Here is a 27,744-nt window from a genome sequence, read left to right on the forward strand (position 1 = left end):
ATCAGCTCAGTTGTGAATCAGACAGACTGGTGGTATCAGCTCAGTTGTGAATCAGACAGACTGGTGGTATCAGCTCAGCTGTGAATCAGTCAGACTGGTGGTATCAGCTCAGTTGTGAATCAGACAGACTGGTGGTATCAGCTCAGTTGTGAATCAGACAGACTGGTGGTATCAGCTCAGTTGTGAATCAGACAGACTGGTGGTATCAGCTCAGCTGTGAATCAGACAGACTGGTGGTATCAGCTCAGTTGTGAATCAGACAGACTGGTGGTATCAGCTCAGCTGTGAATCAGACAGACTGGTGGTATCAGCTCAGCTGTGAATCAGACAGACTGGTGGTATCAGCTCAGCTGTGAATCAGGCAGACTGGTGGTATCAGCTCAGTTGTGAATCAGACAGACTGGTGGTATCAGCTCAGTTGTGAATCAGACAGACTGGTGGTATCAGCTCAGTTGTGAATCAGACAAACTGGTGGTATCAGCTCAGCTCAGCTGTGAATCAGACAGACTGGTGGTATCAGCTCAGTTGTGAATCAGACAGACTGGTGGTATCAGCAGACAGACTCAGTTGTGAATCAGACAGACTGGTGGTATCAGCTCAGTTGTGAATCAGACAGACTGGTGGTATCAGCTCAGTTGTGAATCAGACAGACTGGTGGTATCAGCTCAGCTGTGAATCAGACAGACTGGTGGTATCAGCTCAGTTGTGAATCAGACAGACTGGTGGTATCAGCTCAGCTGTGAATCAGACAGACTGGTGGTATCAGCTCAGTTGTGAATCAGACAGACTGGTGGTATCAGCTCAGCTGTGAATCAGACAGACTGGTGGTATCAGCTCAGTTGTGAATTAGACAGACTGGTGGTATCAGCTCAGCTGTGAATCAGACAGACTGGTGGTATCAGCTCAGTTGTGAATCAGACAGACTGGTGGTATCAGCTCAGCTGTGAATCAGACACAGACTGGTGGTATCAGCTCAGCTGTGAATCAGACAGACTGGTGGTATCAGCTCAGCTGTGAATCAGGCAGACTGGTGGTATCAGCTCAGTTGTGAATCAGACAGACTGGTGGTATCAGCTCAGTTGTGAATCAGACAGACTGGTGGTATCAGCTCAGTTGTGAATCAGACAAACTGGTGGTATCAGCTCAGTTGTGAATCAGACAGACTGGTGGTATCAGCTCAGCTGTGAATCAGACAGACTGGTGGTATCAGCTCAGTTGTGAATCAGACAGACTGGTGGTATCAGCTCAGTTGTGAATCAGACAGACTGGTGGTATCAGCTCAGTTGTGAATCAGACAGACTGGTGGTATCAGCTCAGCTGTGAATCAGACAGACTGGTGGTATCAGCTCAGTTGTGAATTAGACAGACTGGTGGTATCAGCTCAGCTGTGAATCAGACAGACTGGTGGTATCAGCTCAGTTGTGAATCAGACAGACTGGTGGTATCAGCTCAGCTGTGAATCAGACAGACTGGTGGTATCAGCTCAGCTGTGAATCAGACAGACTGGTGGTATCAGCTCAGCTGTGAATCAGGCAGACTGGTGGTATCAGCTCAGTTGTGAATCAGACAGACTGGTGGTATCAGCTCAGTTGTGAATCAGACAGACTGGTGGTATCAGCTCAGTTGTGAATCAGACAAACTGGTGGTATCAGCTCAGTTGTGAATCAGACAGACTGGTGGTATCAGCTCAGCTGTGAATCAGACAGACTGGTGGTATCAGCTCAGCTGTGAATCAGACAGACTGGTGGTATCAGCTCAGTTGTGAATCAGACAGACTGGTGGTATCAGCTCAGTTGTGAATCAGACAGTGACGCACCATCTCCTCATACACATTATTAGAGCCTGACCGAAATGGGATTTTTGGGTCTGACACTGATTTTAGTGAGGCAAAAGTCACCGATTAAGGATATATGTGCCGATATAATGTTTTTGAAAGGTGGAATGAAAAACAGACCTTTTTAACACTAATTATGCTCCAATTTTTTTTTCTTCTTTATTTAACCAGGCAAGTCAGTTAAGAACAAATTCTTATTTACAATGACGGCCTAGGAACAGTGGGTTAACTGCCTGTTCAGGGGCAGAACGACAGATTTGTACCTTGTCAGCTAGGGGGTTTGAACTTGCAACCTTCCGGTTACTAGTCCAACGCTCCAACCACTAGGCATGAACATATATTCTAAATTATGATTTCTTAATTAACATTATTTAAGAACATTTTATTTCTGGTTTACATGATAACCACCAACAAGAAACTATATTCTCTATAAATACAAAACACCTGTTCAGTTTATCTTCTTAGGTACAACTTAAAGATGTGTCTATCTAAGGCAGTTCTTCTATCTAAGAATCCAGATGTGTCTGTGCTGAAGCACCACAAGCACACTAATAAACCAGAAGGTGCTGAATGAATTCAACTTTGTCTGAAAGTAAATCTGAAACTGCACTGTTGACAAGTACACAACCTACTGCATGCAGTGAAACGCAGTAACTTGCAGTTCGTAATGCCACCACTAGATGTCAGCGTCAACATTTGAGTAGATTCAATACAGTGCTTAACAACAGTCAAAGGTCATGTAAACAGACGTATTTATGATTCTATGTATATAATATCATTGATTTATCTGTGGAATAAAGACCGATACAAATATTTCTGTGAAAGACTAATATTGGCTGATAATATTGGTCAACCGATTTATCGGTCACACAATCTGGGCCATCTGCAATCTCCAGTGCCAGACAGCATCACCATTACCTACCCTCCAATGTGGTGAAAGGGTTGGTACCCATGCTTTCACCAAAGCCGGTGCCAAGGTTGGTGCCCATGCCCAGGCCGGCGCCTGTCCCGTTCAAGGCCTGACTGCTGAGGGGTACAGGCAGCAGCACGTCCTGCTCCTTGTCTGCCCCCATCCCCTCCATGATGCCCTCTAGAGGCGAGGTGCCCCCACAGTCTCTCATTGGGGGGAAGGGCAAGAGGTTTAAGGTGGGGTCTTGGTCCTGCCTCAGGTCGGAGCGGGTGGCGCCTGCAGCGGACAGGGTGGGGGGCGCCTGGTCGTCCGCCACCGTCATTGAGCGCTTCATGGTCGAGTGGTGGGAGCGGCGCGGGGCGCCCATGGACGATGTCAGCTCGTCCAGCCCAGCACCAGGGTAATGGTCAGGCAGCTCCAGGCTAGAAGGTACTGAGAGGTGGGAACACTCAGACATGGTCCGACGCATGGCCTTCCGCTGCTGTTCAGCACGTCCCATGAAACACGGCTCAAGTTTCACCTCCTCCTCTTCTTCCTCATTCTCCTCCGAGGAGCCCTCGGCCATTTGACGGCCACCTAGTGCTGACATGCTGTCCTCGTCCTCCCTCTCCAGGTAGTTGTCATTGACAACCCCGATGACACAATAATTAGTGACGCCAGTATTCTGGGGTGGAAGGGTCTCGGGGTTCCACGCTCCGGTGCTGTCTGGGCCTGATTTTAGCGAGCTAGAGGGTGAGGGTATGTCCATGCGTCTGGCTGGGGAACCAGGTACGGTGGGCAGTAGAACACCGTTGTTCCCATAGCCCATGGGGGAGGGGGAGGAAGACACTGGGCTTTCTGGACTCTCCCCGGCACTGTCTAACCCAGGAAAGCCCCCCCTGCTGGGTACATTACGATCCGCATCCATGCCACCGCCTGCTGGAGGGTCAAAGAAGCACAGCTTGTCCTCATCTGTGAGTCCTGTGGCCCCTCCGAAACTCCTGGGGGGCCCCATGTCTCCATGCTGCCAGTCCCAGGCCTGGGTGGCAGGGGCCACGGAGGGACCTTACACAGTTCGCTGTACTCCGAAAACGGAGAACCAGGCTGCTGGTTGGAGAGAGAAGACATGCTTTCCCTCCTTTCTCACTCTCACTCTTGATTTTTTCCTCAGGGTACGATTCTTTGTCTTCTTTTGTTCCCTTTCCTCTGTGGGTCTGTTGTTCCTGCTGGTTAGATGCACAGGTGGGTTCTGTCTCGGCTGCAGTAGGGGCAGTGATGAGAGCGAGCGTGTGTGTGTGGTGGAGCCTCTCTGTGTGTGCTTCTTCGCTCTCAATCGACCAGGAGGAAGAGGAGACTGAGACTGTAAACTGGATGCGCTGCCCTTTCTCTCTCTCCTCCCTCACTCTCTCTCTCTCTCTCTCCTCCCTCACTCTCTCTCTCTCTTTCCCTGCTCAATCTCCATCTCGCTCACCCTCCACCCTTTCCATCTCTCTCTCTCTCTCTCTCTCTCTCTCTCACTCACTTCCAGCCTTTTGCATGGCTATTGGTCATGTGACTAGTGTGGGTGCTCATTGGCTGCTGCCGACTCACAGCTCCCTGCCCCTGTAGTGGAGCATTAATCCCCCTCCTCTCTTTTTTCTCTCTTTCTTTCCCTTTCCACCCCTCTCTACTCCACCTCTCTCCCCCTCTTCCATACTCCTCCCTAGGCAACCTGCACTTACAGTGATAGTGAGGGGTGTGACACACACCTAGGGAGATGTGAGTGAGGTCTGGGGCGGCTGCTTTAGGGGAGAATTAGCCTCAAACAGCAAAGTGATCCATATCTGGGTAACATCTATTTGACCTCTTTCTGTGTCTTTCCACCTCACTTTCCTGCTTTGAAACTTACACACCCTCACTGTGTATCTCTGAGCCAGACAGACAGTAGTGTACCCTGACAGAGGCCTCTGTTGAGCAGTGCCAAAGTCTAGAGTGAGAGAGAGAGGGAGAGAGATTTATGAATGTACGTGTCTGTGTGTAGGCGTGTTTAGGTATGTGTGTGGTTAATTCTGGTTCAATCTCAGCCTGCGGCATTACGAAAGGCAAAATGAGAAACTGGAGTACGTACGGTACACAACCTCAGTCCACTTCCTGATTGAACACAATTATGTGTTTGTATACCCATAAACATTTCATACCTGTCAGTTAAGGTAAGGTCAGTAGCGCCACAGAGTGACAGTTACAGCCAAAATGACAGTTCTGACTGGAACAAATTTCCGTCCTTGGACTGTGTGAAGCTTCTGTGGCTTCGAACAAAATAGACAGATTGTCCACAGAGAGAGAGACTGTTTCTGTACAGCCTTCATCTTTGGTTTAGGAGACGGCCCTGATGGCATCTCGGTCGCCATCACGACCGTCGCCCCCGGTTACCAGAGGAACAAGTCTCTCCCACCAAACGTGTTCGCTGCTCACCACAAAAACACCAACAACTGAAACACACACACGAACACACAGGGCTCTACCACTTTCATAGCCTCGCTACTTTTATAGCCTCGCTATTGTATATAGCCTCTCTACTGTATATAGCCTCACTACTGTATATAGCCTCTCTACTGTATATAGCCTCTCTACTGTATATAGCCTCTCTACTGTATATAGCCTCTCTACTGTATATAGCCTCTCTACTGTATATAGCCCCTCTACTGTATATAGCCTCTCTACTGTATATAGCCTCACTACTGTATATAGCCTCTCTACTGTATATAGCCCCTCTACTGTATATAGCCTCTCTACTGTATATAGCCTCACTACTGTATATAGCCTCACTACTGTATATAGCCTCACTACTTTTATAGCCTCGCAACTGTATATAGCCTGTCTCCTGTATATAGCCTCACTACTGTATATAGCCTGTCTACTGTATATAGCCTCACTACTTTTATAGCCTCGCTACTGTATATAGCCTCGCTACTGTATATAGCCTCGCTACTGTATATATCTTCTCTACTGTATATAGCCTCTCTACTGTATTTGCCTCTCTACTGTATATAGCCTCGCTACTGTATATAGCCTCACTACTTTTATAGCCTCGCTACTATATGTAGCCTCTCTACTGTATATAGCCTCTCTACTGTATATAGCCTCTCTACTGCATATAGCCTCACTACTGTATATAGCCTCTCTACTGTATATAGCCTGTCTACTGTATGTAGCCTGTCTACTGTATGTAGCCTCACTACTGTATATAGCCTCGCTACTGTATGTAGCCTGTCTACTGTATATAGCCTCTCTACTGTATATAGCCTCTCTACTGTATATAGCCTGTCTACTGTATGTAGCCTGTCTACTGTATGTAGCCTCACTACTGTATATAGCCTCGCTACTGTATGTAGCATGTCTACTATATATAGCCTCACTACTGTATATAGCCGGTCTACTGTATGTAGCTTGTCTACTGTATATAGCCTCTCTACTGTATATAGCCTCGCTACTGTATGTAGCATGTCTACTGTATGTAGCCTCACTACTGTATATAGCCTCTCTACTGTATATAGCCTCTCTACTGTATATAGCCTCTCTACTGTATATAGCCTCTCTAGTGTATGTAGCCTCTCTACTGTATATAGCATCTCTACTGTATATAGCCTCACTACTGTATATAGCCTCTCTACTGTATATAGCCCCTCTACTGTATATAGCCTCTCTACTGTATATAGCCTCACTACTGTATATAGCCTCACTACTGTATATAGCCTCACTACTTTTATAGCCTCGCAACTGTATATAGCCTGTCTCCTGTATATAGCCTCACTACTGTATATAGCCTGTCTACTGTATATAGCCTCGCTACTGTATATAGCCTCGCTACTGTATATAGCCTCGCTACTGTATATATCTTCTCTACTGTATATAGCCTCTCTACTGTATATAGCCTGTCTACTGTATGTAGCCTGTCTACTGTATGTAGCCTCACTACTGTATATAGCCTCGCTACTGTATGTAGCATGTCTACTATATATAGCCTCACTACTGTATATAGCCGGTCTACTGTATGTAGCTTGTCTACTGTATATAGCCTCTCTACTGTATATAGCCTCGCTACTGTATGTAGCATGTCTACTGTATGTAGCCTCACTACTGTATATAGCCTCTACTGTATATAGCCTCTCTACTGTATATAGCCTCTCTACTGTATATAGCCTCTCTAGTGTATGTAGCCTCTCTACTGTATATAGCCTCTCTAGTGTATATAGCCTCACTACTGTATATAGCCTCTCTACTGTATATAGCCCCTCTACTGTATATAGCCTCTCTACTGTATATAGCCTCACTACTGTATATAGCCTCACTACTGTATATAGCCTCACTACTTTTATAGCCTCGCAACTGTATATAGCCTGTCTCCTGTATATAGCCTCACTACTGTATATAGCCTGTCTACTGTATATAGCCTCACTACTTTTATAGCCTCGCTACTGTATATAGCCTCGCTACTGTATATAGCCTCGCTACTGTATATATCTTCTCTACTGTATATAGCCTCTCTACTGTATTTGCCTCTCTACTGTATATAGCCTCACTACTGTATATAGCCTCACTACTTTTATAGCCTCGCTACTATATGTAGCCTCTCTACTGTATATAGCCTCTCTACTGTATATAGCCTCTCTACTGCATATAGCCTCACTACTGTATATAGCCTCTCTACTGTATATAGCCTGTCTACTGTATGTAGCCTGTCTACTGTATGTAGCCTCACTACTGTATATAGCCTCGCTACTGTATGTAGCATGTCTACTATATATAGCCTCACTACTGTATATAGCCGGTCTACTGTATGTAGCTTGTCTACTGTATATAGCCTCTCTACTGTATATAGCCTCGCTACTGTATGTAGCATGTCTACTGTATGTAGCCTCACTACTGTATATAGCCTCTCTACTGTATATAGCCTCTCTACTGTATATAGCCTCTCTAGTGTATGTAGCCTCTCTACTGTATATAGCATCTCTACTGTATATAGCCTCACTACTGTATATAGCCTGTCTACTGTATATAGCCTCTCTACTGTATGTAGCCTGTCTTTGTACTGTTGTTTTATTTCTTTACCTACCTATTGTTCATCTAACACCTTTTTTGTATTATTGGTTAGAACCTGTAAGTAAGCATTTCACTGTAAGGTTTTAAGCTAGAGTTCATATAAGGAAATCAGGAAATCACCTGTTGTATTTGGCGCACGTGACAAATAAACTTTGATTTGATTTGTGCTGGGGACAATAAAAGGCCACTTTAAAATGTGCAGTTTTGTCACACAACACATTGCCACAGATATCTCAAGTTTTCAGGGAGCGCGCAATTGGCATGGGGTCTGCAGGAATGTCCACCAGAGTTGCTGCCAGAGTATTGAATGTTAATTTCTCTACCATAAGCCGCCTCCAATGTTTTTCTAGAGAATTTGGCAGTACATCCAACCAGCCTCACAATCGCAGACCACACATAACCCGCCAGCCCAGGACTTCCCCATCAAATCAAATCAAATGTATTTATATAGCCCTTCGTACATCAGCTGATATCTCAAAGTGCTGTACAGAAACCCAGCCTAAAACCCCAAACAGCAAGCAATGCAGGTGTAGAAGCTCGGTGGTTAGGAAAAACTCCCTAGAAAGGCCAAAACCTAGGAAGAAACCTAGAGAGGAACCAGGCTATGTGGGGTGGCCAGTCCTCTTCTGGCTGTGCCGGGTAGAGATTATAACAGAACATGGCCAGGATGAGAACAGAACATGGCCAAGATGAGAACAGAACATGGCCAAGATGAGAACAGAACATGGCCATCCCATCCATTCTTCACCTGCAGGATTGTCTGAGAGATATATCTGGGCTATTTCTGTCTGTAATAAAGTCCTTTTGTGGGGAAAAACTCATTCTGATTGGCTGGGCCTGGCTTCCTATTAGGTGGGGCCTGGCTGCCAAGTGGGTGGGTCTATGCCCTCCCAGGCTGCACCCCTGCTCAGTCATGTGAAATCCATAGATTCGGGCCTAATTAATTAACTTACATTCACTGATTTCCTTATATGAACTCTAGCCTAAAATCTTTGAAATTGTTGTATGTTGCGTTTATATTTTTGTTCAGTATATATACACTTGCCATGTGAAAAAAACAAGACTGTTTTTGGATACAGTACTTTGCATGATTCATCAATATGTTTAACAAGCATTATCAACCATTCATGATCACATCAGTTGCTCACTGTACGTTGAGTGCATCAACAGCTGAGCCTGGTATACATTAGTATAGTAGAGTACTGTATTGTATAGTGTAGTATTGTATAGTGCAGTATTGTGGAGTGGAAATATAGTATAGCATAGTATAGTACAGTGTGGTATTTTGGAGCGGAGTATAGTGTAGTATTGTATAGTGTAGTGTAGTATTGTGGAGTATAGTGTCTTATAGCATATTGAAAAGTGCGGTATTGTGGGGTGGAGTATTAGCATTGTATAGTGTAGTATAATATAGTATAGTACAGTATAGTGTGGTCTAGTGTAGTATTGTGGAGTACAGTAGTGTATAGTAGAGTATAGTGGAGTGTAGTATAGTATAGCGGTGTGCAGTATACTACAGTGGAGTATAGTATAGTATAGTGGAGTAGTGTGGTATTGTGGAGTAAAGTATAGTGTAGTATTGTGGAGTATAGTATGGTATAGTGGAGTATTGTATTGTGGAGTATGCACAGCAAACAGTGGAATAGTAATTTGGATATCTGGGCCATGTCAACTCTGCCGACTCATGGCATGTCAACTCTGCCGATTCATGCCATTTCGACCCTGCTGACTCATGTCATGTTGACCCTGCCACATCGCAGTCCTCTCTCTCCTAAAGGCGTGACATCTGAGCCCCTCAGGCACAGGGACAGAGAGCGCTCCCTTTCCAGTGATGACCTCACTCTGCCTGGCCCGGCTGGGTGGGTGGCTGGACGCACACACACACACACACACACACACACACACACACACACACACACACACACACACACACACACACACACACACACACACACACACAAAGGCCAACTTACATAATCCTGCTGCGCTACTGAGGCATCGTGCCTAATCGACCAATAACAAGGACGGAGAAAAGAAGACATTAAGTAAAGCAAACCATTCCATCATTTCATTTAGCAGTGGACATTTGGAGAAAAGGTGATCGGTGTGGTAAATCAAATCACATCTCACCTCCTGTTGCACATGTTTGTCTCAGCTTCATCTCTAACCGTAGAAGTCATTGTGAGGTGAAAACGACATGCATGGAAATAGATCGGATATTTCCAGATTAATCATATCAATGACATATCCTGCAATGTTCCATACCAACAATGGCCACCCTATGCACCAGAGCCTTGTCTTTCACCGTGAACGACTGTGTATACTGAGTATGCTGCAGAGAGGCTGGATAGGTGGCCATTAACTGAGAGAACTGATGAGACTAAAAAAGGGGCGTTTATCAAACCCGGTGCCCTATGGAGTATGCAAATAGGCCAATCGGTCAAGCTATTAAACCAGCAAACACTCCCTGGTACATTATTCAGAAGGATTGTTATACACAGAGGTGCAATACTTAAAATGTGAGCTGTGAAAGGCTACAGCTGTAAATAAGAGAGAGAGAGAGAGTGAGAGACAGAGAGACAGTGAGAGACAGAGAGAGAGAGCGAGACAGAGAGAGGCAGTGAGAGACAGAGCGAGAGCGAGAGTCAGAGAGAGAGAGAGAGAGAGAGAGAGCAAGAGTCAGAGAGAGTCAGAGAGAGGGAGAGTCAGAGAGAGCGGAGTCAGAGAGAGTCAGAGAGAGCGAGAGTCAGAGAGCGAGAGTCAGCGAGAGTGAGAGTCAGAGAGCGAGAGTCAGAGAGAGCGAGAGTCAGAGAGCGAGTCAGAGAGAGACAGAGAGAGCGAGAGTCAGAGAGAGCGAGAGTCAGACTACATGGGACTCAGTGTTATTAATGCATTCACTTCTGAGAGAGAAAAATAAAGGGAAGAAAGGTGGAGGGAGAGATCAGAAGACAGAGATGGAGAAAACAAGTGAGGGGGAGATAAAGAGAGCCAGTCTTTAGTTGCTTTATTTTTATCTCAATCAGTACACCCCTCCCCAATGGGGTGCTGTCACACCCCATTGTTTCCTTGGTATCCCCTTCTTCCTAATGTCTCCAAAGCAATTGCCTCCCGTTTCCATGGCAACAGAATCCTTGCCACAGGGCGGCAAACAAGTGGGGGGGGGGGGGGAGTCATCTCGGCAACCCAGGGAGCCAATGGAAGATATGAAGAGAGGAGGGAAAGGGAGAGAGAGCGAGAGAGGTGAGATGGTGGAAGAGGAAGGAGGTGAGATGGTGTGAGGGGGAGGGAGAGGGGTGGGAGGGTGAGATGAAGGGAGAGAGGTTGGAGAGCAAGAGGGGGGAAGGGGAGGGAGTGAGTTGAGAGGGGGAGGGAGAGAGGTGGGAAGGCAAGAGGGAAGTAAGGGGGGTGAAATCAATTGGGGGCATATTAAAATATTCAGCATATTAGGCCATCCTAGTAAATAAGAATATGTTCTTAATAAAATAAATATTATTATCTGCTAAGCTATGAGCTAAGGAGCACACTGCTCAAGTCAATGGTATCTTTCAATTAATCAGTCAGGCTGCTACAGTATCTGCTGCTAATGTCTATGCAAGTCTGTTAATCCAGCAATGTCCAGTGACATGCTGATAGACTAGCCTCCAGCATTTCAGATGTAAATAGCTTAGTCTTAGGCTGAGCAGGAACACAGGGAGCAGAGCACAACTGTCTCCTCGACCCAAACAGAGGGAGAAGATTGAGTTTGATCAAGCTGAAAATGTGGTGCTGTGGAGTGTGACAGTCACACACTGTGGACATATCGTTTAAGCCTCAGATCCTCCACTTCCACCATGAACTACTTGCCTGCCTTGGATCAGTGCTCTACATCACACCAGCTTCAAAATCCAAGAGAGAGAGAGAGAGCCTTGCTTTGTGTACATTGTGTTTGAGACACTTCCGTTTCCAGACATGAAGGCAAACATTATCAGACATGTTACGTGGTAAGGTTGCAGAGGAGGTGCAGAGAAGAGAACAGATGTAGAATCAGTGGTCAAGAGGGGAGGGGGCGAAACCCGATCTGACCAACAAACGGCGACAGTCCAGTGGACGAGTTTGGCAGTGTGTTGTGAGCAAACTCCGTCCACGAGAGGAACTTGCTCCAGTTGCTGGCCTGGGTGGAGACCAAACAGTGGAGGAACTTCTCCAGCTCCTGGTTGTCCCGCTCCATTTGCCCATTCGACTGTGGGTGGAATCCCGAGGAGAGACTCACCGACGCTCCCAACAGGGAGCAGAAGGCTTTCCAATACCGTGTGACGACCTGGGGGCCACGCTCCGAGACAATGTCCTGGAGAAGTCTATGTAGTTGAAAAACATGGGTAATCATGAGATCAGCGGTCTCCTTCGCTGAGGGCAACTTGGGTAAGGCAATGAAATAGGCTGCCTTGGAGAACCGATCAACGACCACCGGGATAGTGGTAAGCCCTTGGGATGGAGGTAACCCTGTGTTAAAGTTTACGGACAGGTGAGACCAGGGCCGGCTGGGGATGGGCAGAGGTTGGAGCAACCCAGCCCGTCGCTGTCGTGAGGACTTGCTTTGTGCACAGATGGAACAGGCCACAACAAAGTATCTCATATAGTCCATCATGTTGGGCCACCAGAATTTCCACCTCAGGAACTCCCGTGTCCGATTAACCCCTGGATGCCCAGTTCATTTAGAGGAGTGTCCCCATTGTAGATCCCGGGAACGGGCTGATCGCGGAACGTAAAGTCTGTTAGTGGGTCCCCCGCCGGGATCAGTTTCTCGGGTCTGGGCTTGTCGGACCGTGGCCTCAATACTCCATATCAGAGGAGCCTCAATGCGGGAGCTGGGGATGATGGGTTTGGAGTCCCTCTCCTCGTTAGAGGTATCATGTTGGCGGTCGTCTGCTTTCTGACTCTTGGATCCCAGGCTATTGGATAGTGTGAAATCGAAATCGAATTCAAACTCTTGGCTTCCTGAATGGAGACCAAGTTCTTATGGTCTGTCGAGATCACGAAAGGATGATGTTCCCTCTCCAACCAATGTCTCCACCCTTCAAGGGCCCTTAACTGCCAAGAGCTCCCAGTTGCCTACATTGTAGTTGTGTCCCGGTGGCGAGAACCGGTTGGAGAGAAAGGCGCATGGGTGCAGTTTCTTGTCCTCGTTCCGCTGTGAAAGGACCACCAATGCTCCGGTGTCCGAGGCGTCCACCTCTACCACACAGGGACGAGTAGGATCAGGATGAACAAGGATGGGTCCAGATGTGAAATGTCCCTTGAGCTCCATGAATGCACCGTGAGTCTCGGGAGTCCAGCAAAAACGGGTCTGGGACTAGGGTCTGGGTTAGGACCGTGAGAGGCAAAGCCACCGCACCAAAATTGCGTATAAAAGGCCTTTAAAAATGGGAAAACCTGAGGAACAGCTGGACCTGCTTGAGTGAGGTGGGACGTGGCCAGTCGGCAACCGCCTCAACCTTTACGGGGTCCATTTGGATGTCTGCGGTAGAGATAATCTTGGGATACATGGAACTCACACCTCTCTATCTTGACATATAGTTGGTTCCGCAGGAGGCGTCTCAGGATTTGCAGTATGTGTTCCGGAAGGAGAAGATCAGGAAGTCTTGGTCTTAAATGGATGCAGGAGGACACAGCGAGGCTCTTGGTGGGGGTCTTAGACACTTAGTCTGGCAGTCCTTACCCCAGTCGAGTAGGTGTCCCATGGACCAGGAGAAGAGTGGGTTATGTAGTGCTAGCCAAGGGTACCTAGGATAAGGGGGTTCACGGGAGCAGTGATCAAAATAAATCTAAGAGTCTCTGAGTGGTTCCCCCCAACCTGCAGTAGAATGGGCTTGGTCTGATATTCCACTTGACTGGAGCCAATGTGCTGTCCATCGAGGGCTTGAATCTGCAGAGGGATGATCAATGAAATTATCTGCGGCCCCTGAGTCCATGAAGGCTTGAATCTGCTGACGGTTGTCCCAGTGGAGGGTTGCGGGTAGTAACAGACGGTGACTGGGTAGCCGGGAGGTAACTGCACAGCTCGTCAGGGTCTCATTCTTGTCCTGGCGAGCCCTGGCATTTCCCATCAGCTCTGGGCACGGAGATGGCCGAGACCTCCACAGTAGAAGCAGCAGCCTTCGCGCATGCGCCTGTCACTCACCTGTAGGCTCAGATGTGTGCGTCCCAGCTGCATGGGCTCCTCAATGCTGGGTTCGGGGGGCTTGTGGTGCTCAGGGAACTGGGATACTTGGGTGGTATCAAAAAGACACTGTCTCACTCGTTCTTGGAGGCAGTTGTCAATCCTGATTGCCAGCGTTATCAGGGTCTCGAGGTCCTCTCCCAGTTCCCGGGAGGCCAGTTAATCCTTGATGGAGTGAGACAAACCCTGGTGGAAAGCGGTGACCAGGGCCTCCATATTCCACCCACTCTTGGCTGCAAGGGTGCAGAACTCAATGGCGAAGTCAGACACTGGTCTGGCCCCTTGGCGGATGTTGAACAGTTGGCTGGCCGCTTATTGTCCACCGACTGGGTGGTCGAAGACTCGTCGAAGCTCGGCAATGAAGTCCAATATGGAGCTGCAGAATGGTGGCTGCTGTTCCCATACCGCCGTTGCCCACACCAGGGCCTTACCCAAGAGTAGAGAGATGATGTAGGCGATCATGGCCCGATCGGTCTGGAAGGAGGAGGACTGTAGCTCGAACACCAGGTAACACTGAGTGAGGAACCCCTTGCATCCTCCCTGGTGGCCGTCATACCGCTCGGGGGCTGGGATCTTGGGTTCCCGGTGCAGGTTCCCTTGAGGAACTATGGTAACGTCTGTAGCACTGGGCAATGAGACTTGGACATGGGCTCCTCCTGGGTTGAGGTTGGACTGTGGTTGAAGGGAGTCGGTAAGTGCCCGGAGGGTATCTGATATTTGGGAGACTTGTTCTTGCTGCCGCCCCAGCAGTGCTCCTTGGTGGGTGACAACATTTTTGATCTGGGTGATCTCTGCTGGGTTCATTTTTTGTGCAGAAGCTTGCTGTGACATGGTGAGGTTCGACCCAGGTGCAGAGAGAGACCAGATGAGGAATCAGTGGTTCAGGATAATACCTCACTGAGAATCGGTAGTAGCCGCAGGATCACAGTACACTTGAAAAAAGAACAAACACTAAGTCTTAAAAACTCACTCGGGAAACGACCACACACACACGACCGTAAACAATTCAAGCTTCTGCCAAGGACAACAGAAAACACATGTCTTATAACAGGGAAATCATAATGAGTAAATTGGACACACCTGAGTGTCGTTAATGTCTCTAGGATGGTCTCTGGCGCCCTCTGGTGACAGGTGGAACCACGACAAGACAGACTGCTTAACGTAGTGTGCTGTTAAAAATAACATGACAATGTGCTTTGATTGCTTACCAGGAATGGATATCGAAAGCATTTATGTATGATGTAGTTGATGCTTCAGCGGGCTACTGCCTTGTAGTCCATGGGAAAGTTTTAATCTTTCCTCAGGGTTTATTTCTGAACATTGACATACAGTGTAGGTGTACGTAGAGCCATATATTTGGATTTGAAATACTTGGCTCTGGGTGTACACATGAAGATCTGTATTATTTCCACCCATTGAGTAGCTATTGTCTGACGAGAAGATGCCTACTGCCTTCTGTAGCGGCACATTGACATTGTAATGGTCCTGCAGCATACACTGGTGGCCCCTACTACAGTGTTGTAAGTGGTCTGAGATTCGTCACACCATCTATCAACTTGAAATATATTTTCAATCTTGTCTGTCTTTTGTGGTAAAGTCGAAACATCCAAAAACCGCCTGACCGTTTTAGTCATGTTGTAGCAGACGTGCTCGGAACTCTCATCCATTTCTATCCATTATGGATGTGCTGTCGATTGGCCAATCCGCTCTGCCGACTTCACAGTCATTCCCATTCTGGGCACACATGGTCCTTGATCCATCCAACAAGCTCCCCAAATTCCCTTAATTTCAATAAATATGGATGCTAAATCAAGTGGGATGATTTTTGGAGGATAATATATGTATTCACGAGTTCATGTCCAATCGATAGGACATCTTAGTAGATGGCTGCATTTCGAGGCTTAGGTTTATGAGGAGATTGCTTGGGCATTTTATTTGGTTTGCCATGTAATGCCAGCATGTGGTTGTCAAGCCTTTGACCCTAAAGTGATGAGACATTTCTCAATAATATCCCTCCGTAATCCAGCACCATAGTAAGAACACTGCCATTTAAATACAGCGGACGAGAGATGAGTATATTGGACCACTGCACTAAGAAGAAGAAAGAAAAAAGGATCCTTTAACCAGCACCACATCAGCTCTATTCAACCTTCAAATACAGTACGAGAGGGCGAGAATGAACTATTTCTGCCAATGAGAAGAAACTGGAACCAGGACAAGCTCAAAGTAAAACACTGTCAGGTTGTTCCAGTTACGGAATCTAAAATTAATTATAGAATGTCTGTGGTTAAACAAACAGTGTTAGCCTCAGGGTTTGATGTTCCAATGTAGACATGTTGATTCCATCATGTCAGGTCTGTGTCAGGGGAGTGAGTGGAAGGGTAGAGGTAGAATAGCATCTCTGCTGCTCTCCTTTGCCCTGTCTGGGTAGAGATTATATTATTCGTTGACGGCAGACAGCTCCCTTCCTCATTCCCCATGCAGACAGCCGCCTACCGGTTTAGGAAATCACCCGATCCCAGAGCCCGTTATAGAAACAGAAACATTTCCAGGGATGCTTCATTTACATGTTTTGCATAATTAAGAGACTGATACACAGTGACTGGTGTTGTAATATAGCTACAGTGACCCCCCTTTTAGACTGATACACAGTGACTGGTGCTGTAATATAGCTACAGTGACCCCCCTTTTTAGACGGATACACAGTGACTGGTGCTGTAATACAGCTACAGTGACCCCCCTTTTAGACGGATACACAGTGACTGGTGCTGTAATACAGCTACAGTGACCCCCCTTTTAGACGGATACACAGTGACTGGTGCTGTAATACAGCTACAGTGACCCCCCTTTTTAGACTGATACAGAGTGACTGGTGCTGTAATACAGCTACAGTGACCCCCCTTTTTAGACGGATACACAGTGACTGGTGCTGTAATACAGCTACAGTGACCCCCCTTTTTAGACTGATACACAGTGACTGGTGCTGTAATACAGCTACAGTGACCCCCCTTTTAGACGGATACACAGTGACTGGTGCTGTAATACAGCTACAGTGACCCCCCTTTTTAGACTGATACAGAGTGACTGGTGCTGTAATACAGCTACAGTGACCCCCCTTTTTAGACTGATACACAGTGACTGGTGCTGTAATACAGCTACAGTGACCCCCCTTTTTAGACTGATACACAGTGACTGGTGCTGTAATACAGCTACAGTGACCCCCTTTTTAGACTGATACACAGTGACTGGTGCTGTAATACAGCTACAGTGACCCCCCTTTTTAGACTGATACACAGTGACTGGTGCTGTAATACAGCTACAGTGACCCCCCTTTTTAGACTGATACACAGTGACTGGTGCTGTAATACAGCTACAGTGACCCCCCTTTTTGCATTGTTGTTTCTGTGTACGTGATTAGTTTCCCTCCAATGAGGTTGCATGTGAAAAAATAACATTATATTCATGCATGTATTTGTGCTGTGACCTGTTTGTGAGTTAGTTAGTGTGATGTTTCTGTGAGTTGGCGTGTTGGGGTGTGTGTGTGTGTGTGTTTGTGTGTTGGGGTGTGTGTGTGTTTGTGTGTGTTGGGGTGTGTCGCTGATAAAGTGCTTTTAGCTTCAGCCTGCTTTCTCAGTATAAGTCGCCATCCCCATGGCAACATAAACTGCTGCTCAGTCACCATGGCAACTAGCCAGACCCTCCCCCCTCACCAAAGGTGCATGTAGAACTGTCTATCACTGTTACTGTCTATAACTATAACTGTCTACCACTGTAACTGTCTACTTCTGTAACTGTCTACCACTGTAACTGTCTACTAATGTAACTGTCTATCACTGTAACTGTCAATCACTGTAACTGTCTATAACTGTAACTGTCTATCACTGTAACTGTCTCCCACTGTAACTGTCTATCACTGTAACTGTCTATCACTGTAACTGTCTCCCACTGTAACTGTCTACTAATGTAACTGTCTACCACTGTAACTGTCTATCACTGTAACTGTCTACCACTGTAACTGTCTATCACTGTAACTGCTTATCACTGTAACTGTCAATCACTGTAACTGTTGACTACTGTACCTGTCTATCACTGTCTAACACTGTAACTGTAACTATCTACAACTGTAAATGTCTACTACTGTAACTGTCTATCACTGTAACTGTCTACTACTGTAACTGTCTATCACTGTCTACCACTGTAACTGTCTATCACTGTAACTTTCAATCACTGTAACTGTCTACTACCATACCTGTCTATCACTGTAACTGTCTATCACTGAAACCGTCTACCAACTGTAACTGTCTCCCACTGTAACTGTCCATCACTGTAACTGTCTACTACTGTAACTGTCTATCACTGTCTATCACTGTAACTGTCCATCACTGTAACTGTCCATCACTGTAACTGTCTATCACTGTAACTGTCTATCACTGTAACTGTCTATAACTATAACTACTATAACTACTGTCTACCACTGTAACTGTTTATTACTGTAACTGTAGCTGTCTACTACTGTAACTGCCTATCACTGTAACTGTCTACTTCTGTAACTGTCTACCACTGTAACTGTCTACTAATGTAACTGTCTATTACTGTAACTCTCAATCACTGTAACTGTCTATAACTGTAACCGTCTATCACTGTAACTGTCTACTTCTGTAACTGTCTACCACTGTAACTGTCTACTAATGTAACTGTCTATTACTGTAACTCTCAATCACTGTAACTCTCAATCACTGTAACTCTCAACTACTGTAACTGTCTATCACTGTAACTCTCAATCACTGTAACTCTCAACTACTGTAACTGTCTATCACTGTAACTGTCTACTTCTGTAACTGTCTACCACTGTAACTGTCTACCACTGTAACTGTCTACTAATGTAACTGTCTATCACTGTGACTGCCTACCACTGTAACTGTCTACCACTGAAACTGTCTACGAATGTAACTGTCTACCACTGTAACTGTCTACTACTGTAGCTGTCTACTACTGTAGCTGTCTACTACTGTAGCTGTCTACTACTGTAACTGTCTACTACTGTAACTGTCTTCCACTGTAATGGTCTACCACTGTAACTAACTGTCTACCACTGTGACTGTCTATCCCTGTAATGATCTACTACAGTAATTTTAACTGTCCACAACTGTAACGGTCTACTAATGTAACTGTCTGCCACAGTAACTGTCTATCACTGTAACTGCCTATCACTGTAACTGTCAATCACTGTAACTGTCTATCACTGTAACTGCCTATCACTGTAACTGTCAATCACTGTAACTGTCAATCACTGTAACTGTCAATCACTGTAACTGTCAATCACTGTAACTGTCAATCACTGTAACTGTCTACCACGGGACCTATCTGCCATGGGAACTGTCTACCACTGTAACTGTCTACCACGGGACCTATCTGCCATGGGAACTGTCTACCACTGTAACTGTCTACCACGGGACCTATCTACCATGGGAACTGTCAACCACTGTAACTGTCTACCATTGGAACTGTCAGCAATCTGACATTCCCTACCATTTTCACTACATTCATATTTCTGCAGTTATACAATATTACATCATTCCATTTTAATTCAAGTCCATATTAATTTGTCTGCCATTCATAAACACAGGTTGCTTTTTCAAGCCTTATATAACCAATGCAAGCCTTAGAAGGCCAATGCAAGCCTTATATAGCCAATGTAAGCCCACAGGGATTTCATTATTCACATATCATTGTCTAGTTCACAGAAAACAACAATTGTCTGTCACACTGTGTTGGAGTGTGGAGACCAAGTCCCCCTAAGATAGCTCACACACACACACACACACACACACACACACACACACACACACACACACACACACACACACACACACACACACACACACACACACACACACACACACACACACACACACACACACACACACACACACACACACATTCTCTCAGAGGAAGAGAGAAATCAAGGCCTTGCTGTGCTTTGCAATGCTGCTGAGGGCCAGTGGACAGCGGAGCAGCCCTGTTGTGGATAGATTTGTCTGTCTCTACGGGGGCTGTGTTTATAACCCCAGGCCCTGAGCCCACACCTGAGCGCTAGTCGCTGAAAATATCTAATTTACATAAATATTCACACCCCTGAGTCAAGAATCACCTTTAGGAGCGATTACAGGTGTAAGTCTTTATGGGTAAGTCTATAAGACATATGCACACCTGGATCGTACATTACCTGTCCTTTATTCTTTACAAAAACTTCAAACTCAGACAAATTGGGCATTGCTAGACAGCCACTCTAAAAGTCTTGCCATAGATTTTCAAGACGATTTAAGACAAAACTCTAACTAGGCCACTCAGGAACATTCGATGTGATCTTGGTAAGCAACTCCAGTGTATATTTGTAGGTTATTGTCGTGTTGGAATTTGTCTCCCAGTGTCTTTTGGAAAGCCGACTGAAGCAAGTTTTCCTCTAGGATTTTGTCTGTGCTTAGCTATATTCCATTTATCCTAAAAAAAACTCCTTAGTCCTTGCCGATGACAAGCATACCCATAACATGATGCAGCCACCACCATGTTTGAAAATATAAAGAGTGATACTCAGTGATGTGCTGTGTTGGATTTGCCCCAAACATAACACTTTGCATACAGGACATAAATGTAATTTATTTGCCCAATTTTTGGCAGTTTTACTTCAGTGGCTTATTGCAAACAGGATGAATGTTTTGAAATATTTTCACTATGTCATTTAGGTTAGTTGTCAGGATTTGGCCAGGGTTGTTCCGGGTTTTGGTCACTAGATGCCCCCATTGTGCTTTTTGACCTCATGTTTTTTCCCTTGTTCCCCATTATTATTTGCACCTGTGCCTCGTTTCCCCTGATTGTATTTAAACCCTTAGTTTCCCTCAGTTCTGTGCTCTGTGTTTGTATGTTAGCACCCAGCCCTAGTGTTCTGTGTATTCTTGTCGATTCCGGTGGATGCTCTTGTGGAATTCTGTTTTTGTTTTTGAGTATCTCTTGAGGCTTTTTTTGTGCTATTCCTACCACCTTTTGGATTTGCCATTTTTTGTATTGAAGGACTTCTCCTTTTTACTTTATTAAATACACCGTCTTAAGTACTGCTGTGTCTGCCTCATCTTCTGGGTTCTGCTGACTATTCGTGGCTCAGTTGGTTAAGTGACTGTTTCTCACTCTGGAGACCCAGGTTCGTAACCGGGTCCTGACAGAAACACAGAGCCAAAAATGAACCCAGAGGCAGCCAGTTCCCAGGACCTTTTTGCCATGCTGTCCCACCACCAGGAGACTGTCCAACGCCACGAAGCTGCCCTGGTTCAGCAAGAGGCCTTAATGGCTAGACATTCTCATCTTCTGTCGGAGATGCTGACTGACTTCCATTAAGCAAATATCTGATCGTCTTACCCCGGCAACAGTTCCCGTCCCAGTACCTCAGATTCACGTACCCATGGCAGTTAACCCCCTGGCTGAACCTCGTCTTCCACCTCCCCAACGGTTCTCAGGTGATCCAAGTGCTTGTAAAGGGTTTCTCACCCAATGTTCTCTCTCCTTTGAGCTACAACCCTCGTCGTTTCCCACCGACCGGTCTAAGATCGCTTATATCATCACCCTGCTGTCGGAAAAAGCCCTGGCCTGGGCTACTGCTGTGTGGGATGCCCATAGTTCCTGCTGTGCCAGCTACTCTGCCTTTGCTGAGGAATTCAAACGAGTGTTTCAAGGCCCAAGCAGTGGTTCTGACTCTCCACCAAGGTTGGCGCAGCGTGACGGACTATGCCATCCAGTTCCGCACGGTGGCAGCAGCAAGTGGCTGGAACAACGAGGCGCTCACGGTGTGCTTTCTGAAAGGCCTTTCCGACACTATCCAAGATGAACTGGCCACTCGGGAACCACCGGACAATCTCGAGTCCCTGATCAAGTTGGCCTCACGCATTGACCAGCGTCTGAGAGAGAGAGAACTCAACCGTAGACCTCTAGCCCCTATCAGTCCCAGCTCCGAGTCCCCACCTTTATCCTCGCTGGCTCCATCGGAACCCATGCAGATTGGACGCATCTCCCAGGCTGAGAGAGACCGCCGGATGAGGAGCGACGCTGTCTATATTGCGGCAAACCGGGCCATTTCCGTTCCACGTGTCCCGGGCTCCAGGGAAACGCTCTGTCCCGTACAGACCGGGGGAACTGTAACGGGAAACATAACCTCCTCCCATCCATCCAACTCCCGTCTGCTCATTCCAGTCACCCTCTCCTGGGACAACCACAAGCTTCACCTTCAAGCCTTGGTAGACTCTGGAGCCGCAGGTAACTTCATGGATGGTGTCTGGGCGAAGGAGAATGGCGTTCCCTCTGAACCTCTAAGTGAACCCATGAGGGTCACTACATTGGATGGAAGCCCTTTGGGATCTGGACTTGTCACTCATGTCACTACCTCCTTGCGACTTTCAGTTTCACAACACCAGGAATTGATGAACTTTCATTTGATCTCCTGTTCCGAGTTCCCTCTCGTCCTTGGATACCCCTGGCTTCACAGCCATAACCCTCACATCGACTGGTCTGTGGGCACTATCAAGCAGTGGGGTCCTACATGCCAAGCTACTTGTATTTTCCAGAATTCCCCGAGTTCAACTCCCGAGTCTTTAGAATCCATCGACCTGACCCGAGTTCCCGAGTGTTACCATGACCTCAAACTGGTGTTTAGCAAACAGAGGGCCACCATGCTACCACCCCATAGACCTTACGATTGCCCCATCGACCTGTTTCCGGGCACTTGCCCCCCCAGGGGTCGGATCTTTTCCCTATCTCCACCCGAACGAGCTGCTATGGATACCTACATCAAGGACGCTCTGGAAGCAGGCCTCATGCGTCCATCCACCTCCCCGGCGGGAGCAGGGTTTTTCTTTGTGGCCAAGAAAGACGGTGGATTACGTCCTTGCATCGACTACCGGGGACTCAATGCCATAACCGTCCGTAACCGTTACCCGCTACCCCTTATGGCCACAGCCTTCGAGCTGCTCCAGGAAGCAGTTGTTTTCACTAAGCTTGACCTGCGGAACGCATACCATCTTGTGCGGATCAGACCTGGTGACGAGTGGAAGACCGCTTTCAACACGCCTACTGGTCACTATGAATACTTGGTGATGCCCTTCGGCCTGACCAACGCCCCAGCGGTGTTCCAAGCGCTCATAAACGATGTGCTTAGGGATATGCTTAACATATTTGTGTTCGTTTACTTGGATGACATCCTCATCTTTTCGAGCTCCCTTCAAGAACACACTAAGCATGTCAGACAAGTACTCAAACGCCTCCTGGACAGCCATCTGTACGTTAAGCCGGAAAAATGTGAATTCCATTCATCCCGAGTACAATTCCTGGGATTTGTAGTGGAACCCGGTCGAGTCCAAATGGACCCCAGGAAGGTAGGGGCGGTAGCGGATTGGCCCACCCCCAAATCCGTTAAGGAAGTTCAGCGTTTCCTGGGCTTCACAAACTTTTACCGCAAGTTCATCAAGAACTTCAGCTTGGTGGCAGCCCCTCTCTCAGCTTTAAACAAGGGTGGCAATGCAAGGTTTTTGTGGGGAAGAGAAGCTGAGACGGCCTTCCAAGGACTCAAGCAGCGCGTTCTCTCTGCTCCCATCCTGATACTACCGACTACGGATGAACCATTTGTGGTGGAGGTAGACGCATCAGAGGTTGGTGTTGGAGCTGTCCTGTCTCAGAGGGGTGAAGACAAGAAGCTTCATCCGTGCGCTTTCTTCTCACACCGGCTTACCCCGACTGAGAGGAACTACGATGTGGGGATCGTGAACTCCTAGCGGTTAAGATGGCATTGAAGGAATGGAGACACTGGCTTGAGGGGGCTTCTCACCCGTTTCAAGTGCTTACGGACCACAAAAATCTGGAGTATATCCAGCAGGCGAAGCGGTTGAACTCTAGACAAGCTAGATGGTCTCTTTTCTTCAATCGATTCCAGTTTATCCTCACCTATCGGCCCGGGTCGAAGAATCTCAAACCGGATGCCCTGTCCCGAGTCTACGCTCCTGCCATTCGAGATGACACGGACATGCCTGTCCTTCCTGCTGCTAAGATTGTGGCTCCGATCTCGTGGCAAGTTGAGGATACCGTGAGACGTGCTCAAGCTAGCGAACCGGACCCAAAAGGAGGTCCTGCCAATCGGTTGTTTGTCCCCAAGGCAGTGAGGACTCAGGTCCTTCTGTGGGGGCACTCCTCTCGCCTCACCTGTCATCCGGGCGTAGGTCGCACCTTGGAGTTCATCCAGCGTAAGTTCTGGTGGCCTACCATAAGAGAAGACGTTGCCACTTTCGTCAATGCCTGTCCCGTGTGCTGCCAGGGCAAATCTTCTCACCTCCGCCTCAAGGACTCCTTCACCCTTTACCTGTTCCCCACAGACCCTGGTCCCATATCTCATTGGACTTTATTACTGGACTTCCTCCATCCCATGGCAATACTACTATCCTAGTCATAATCGACAGGTTTTCAAAGGCGGCCAGGTTCGTCCCTCTGACTAAGTTACCTTCTGCCAAGGAAACGGCTGAGTTGGTAATTAATCATGTGTTCCGAGTCTTCGGCATTCCTCAAGATATGGTTTCTGACAGAGGTCCCCAGTTCGCCTCAAGGTTTTGGAAGGCCTTCTGCCAACTCATGGGGGCTTCTGCCAGTCTATCTTCAGGGTACCATCCGGAGTCCAACGGCCAAACAGAGAGGATGAATCAAGAGCTGGAAACCACCCTCCGATGTATGACTCGTGACAACCCGTCCACATGGTCATCCTTTATTGTTTTGGCCGAATACGCGCACAACACCTTGCGCTCCTCCTCCACTGGTATGTCCCCGCACGAGTGTCAGTTTGGCTATGCTCCTCCATTGTTCCCGGACCAGGAGGCAGAAGTCAGAGTGCCTTCAGCCTTGAAGTTCGTCAGACGCTGTCGGCTTATGTGGAGGAAGACCCGTCTTAATCTTATGCGTTCCTCACAGAGGTACCAACAACAAGCCAACAGACGTCGCCGTCCCGGGCCTACCCTGCGCCCGGCCAGAGAGTCTGGCTCTCCACAAGAGACTTACCTCTACGGGTGGAGTCTCGCAAGCTGTCCCAAAAATACATCGGTCCCTTCAAGGTTGCCAGGAGAGTTAACCCAGTTTCTTATCGCCTACACTTACCCAGATCCCTTAAGATTAATCCCACATTTCACATTTCATTGTTAAAACCTGTTGTTTTTTTCTCCCCTTGTCCCGGCAGACAGACCTCCCCTCCGCCTCGTGTCATTGGAGGCCAGCCGGCTTATACCGTCCATCGGATACTGGATTCCCGCCGGGTGCAGCGGTCCTGGCAGTATCTGGTGGACTGGGAAGGCTACGGTCCCGAGGAGCGCTCCTGGGTTCCTGCCAAAGACATCCTGGACCCTGACCTCATTCGTCAGTTCAGGGCCCTCCACCCTGAGAGAGCTGGTAGGAACGTCAGGAGCCGTTCCTAGGGGGGATTCTGTCAGGATTTGGCCAGGGTTGTTCCGGGTTTTGGTCACTAGATGCCCCCATTGTGCTTTTTGACCTCATGTTTTTTCCCTTGTTCCCCATTATTATTTGCACCTGTGCCTCGTTTTCCCCTGATTGTATTCAAACCCTTAGTTTCCCTCAGTTCTGTGCTCTGTGTTTGTATGTTAGCACCCAGCCCTAGTGTTCTGTGTATTCTTGTCGATTCTGGTGGATGCTCTTGTGGAATTCTGTTTTTGTTTTTGAGTATCTCTTGAGGCTTTTTTGTGCTATTCCTACCACCTTTTGGATTTGCCATTTTTTGTATTGAAGGACTTCTCCTTTTTACTTTATTAAATACACCGTCTTAAGTACTGCTGTGTCTGCCTCATCTTCTGGGTTCTGCTGACTATTCGTGGCTCAGTTGGTTAAGTGACTGTTTCTCACTCCGGCGACCCAGGTTTGTAACCGGGTCCTGACATTAGTATGGTGGAGTAACTACAACAGTAACTATGTTGTTGATCTATCCTCCGTGCTCTCCTATCACAGCCATTAAACCGTGTAACTTTTAATGTCACCATTGGCCTCATTGTAAAATCCCTGAGCGGTTTCTTTCCTCTCCGTGTTCTCCGGAGTTAAGAAGGACGCCTGTACCTTTGTAGTGACTGGGTGTATTGATGAACGATCCAAAGTGTACTGAATAACTTGCTCAAAGGGATTTTCAATGTCTGCTTTTTTGTATTTTAATTTTTTATCGACTAATACGTGCCCTAATTGCGAGGCATTGGAAAAGCCCCCTGGTCTTTGTGGTTGAAACTGTTTGAAATTCACTGCTCGACTGAGGGACCTTACAGATCATTGTACGTGTGGGGTAGAGAAAATACTATTATTATGCATAGTCCATGCAACTTATTATGTCATTTTTAAAGCACATTTTTACTCCTGAACTTATTTAGGCTCCTTGCCATAACAAAGGGATTGAATACTTATTGACTCAAGAGACTTCAGCTTTTCATTTATTTGTAAAAATTCCCCCCCAATTTTTTACCTTTATTTTACTAGGCAAGTCAGTTAAGAACGAATTCTTATTTTCAATGACAGCTTAGGAACAGTGGGTTAACTGCCTATTCAGGGGCAGAACAACAGATTTTGTACCTTGTCAGCTCGGGGATTTGAACTTTCAACCTTTCGGTTATTAGTCCAATGCTCTAACCACTAGGCTATCCTGCCGATGACACTTTTACAGTATACGGTATTGTATGTCGGCCAGTGACACAACATCTCTATTGAATACATTTTAAATTCAGGATGTAACACAACATGTGGAAAATTGGTCATCAACCCATCCTTAGCAGTGTTATAATAAGTGATTTAAAAGAAAAAACCTTGCACTTTCAGTATAACCAAATTGTTTCTATAAAAGTCAGTTGAGTGAGATACAATCGTCATATTTTATGTATAGAAAAAACAATTTAAGGCATTTCAAACCAAAAGGATAAAATACTATATGTTTTTTGAGAATCCCAACATTAGTAATGAAAACGTGTAGAATAGAGATACGGATCTTGATGTACGACTAGGCCCTGGGGGTATTCCGTATCGCCCTCACCACTCTAATCTAATGAGTTCTTCACCCCTCTAATCTACTGTGTTCTTCACCACTCTAATCTAATGAGTTCTTCACCCCTCTAATCTACTGTGTTCTTCACCCCTCTAATCTACTGTGTTTTTCACCCCTCTAATCTCTACTGTGTTCTTCACCACTCTAATCTAATGAGTTCTTCACCCCTCTAATCTACTGTGTTCTTCACCCCTCTAATCTACTGTGTTTTTCACCCCTCTAATCTCTACTGTGTTCTTCATCACTCTAATCTAATGAGATCTTCACCCCTCTAATCTACTGTGTTCTTCACCCCTCTAATCTACTGTGTTTTTCACCCCTCTAATCTCTACTGTGTTCTTCATCACTCTAATCTAATGAGATCTTCACCCCTCTAATCTAATGAGTTCTTCACCCCTCTAATCTACTGTGTTCTTCACCCCTCTAATATACTGTGTTTTTCACCCCTCTAATCTCTACTGTGTTCTTCATCACTCTAATCTACTGTGTTCTTCATCACTCTAATCTACTGTGTTCTTCACCCCTCTAATCTACTGTGTTCTTCACCCCTCTAATCTCTACTGTGTTCTTCATCACTCTAATCTACTGTGTTCTTCATCACTCTAATCTACTGTGTTCTTCACCACTCTAATCTACTGTGT

The 27,744-nt window shown here is 46.7% G+C and overlaps 1 protein-coding gene across 1 annotated transcript in view; it reads right to left on the reverse strand.

The window, feature by feature from the left end:
* Positions 1 to 27,744, reverse strand: part of LOC135521685 (uncharacterized) — a 196,216-nt gene that overhangs the window by 50,471 nt on the left and 118,001 nt on the right. Inside the window, 7 exon segments of the mRNA XM_064947360.1 lie at positions 2,757 to 3,788; positions 11,865 to 12,476; positions 12,618 to 12,776; positions 12,891 to 13,013; positions 13,563 to 13,704; positions 13,960 to 14,045; positions 14,322 to 14,487. Coding sequence (XP_064803432.1) covers positions 2,757 to 3,788; positions 11,865 to 12,476; positions 12,618 to 12,776; positions 12,891 to 13,013; positions 13,563 to 13,704; positions 13,960 to 14,045; positions 14,322 to 14,487 — 2,320 coding nt within the window.

This window comes from Oncorhynchus masou, chromosome 30, assembly GCF_036934945.1.
Source record: "Oncorhynchus masou masou isolate Uvic2021 chromosome 30, UVic_Omas_1.1, whole genome shotgun sequence".
Classification (NCBI taxonomy): Eukaryota; Metazoa; Chordata; class Actinopteri; order Salmoniformes; family Salmonidae; genus Oncorhynchus; species Oncorhynchus masou.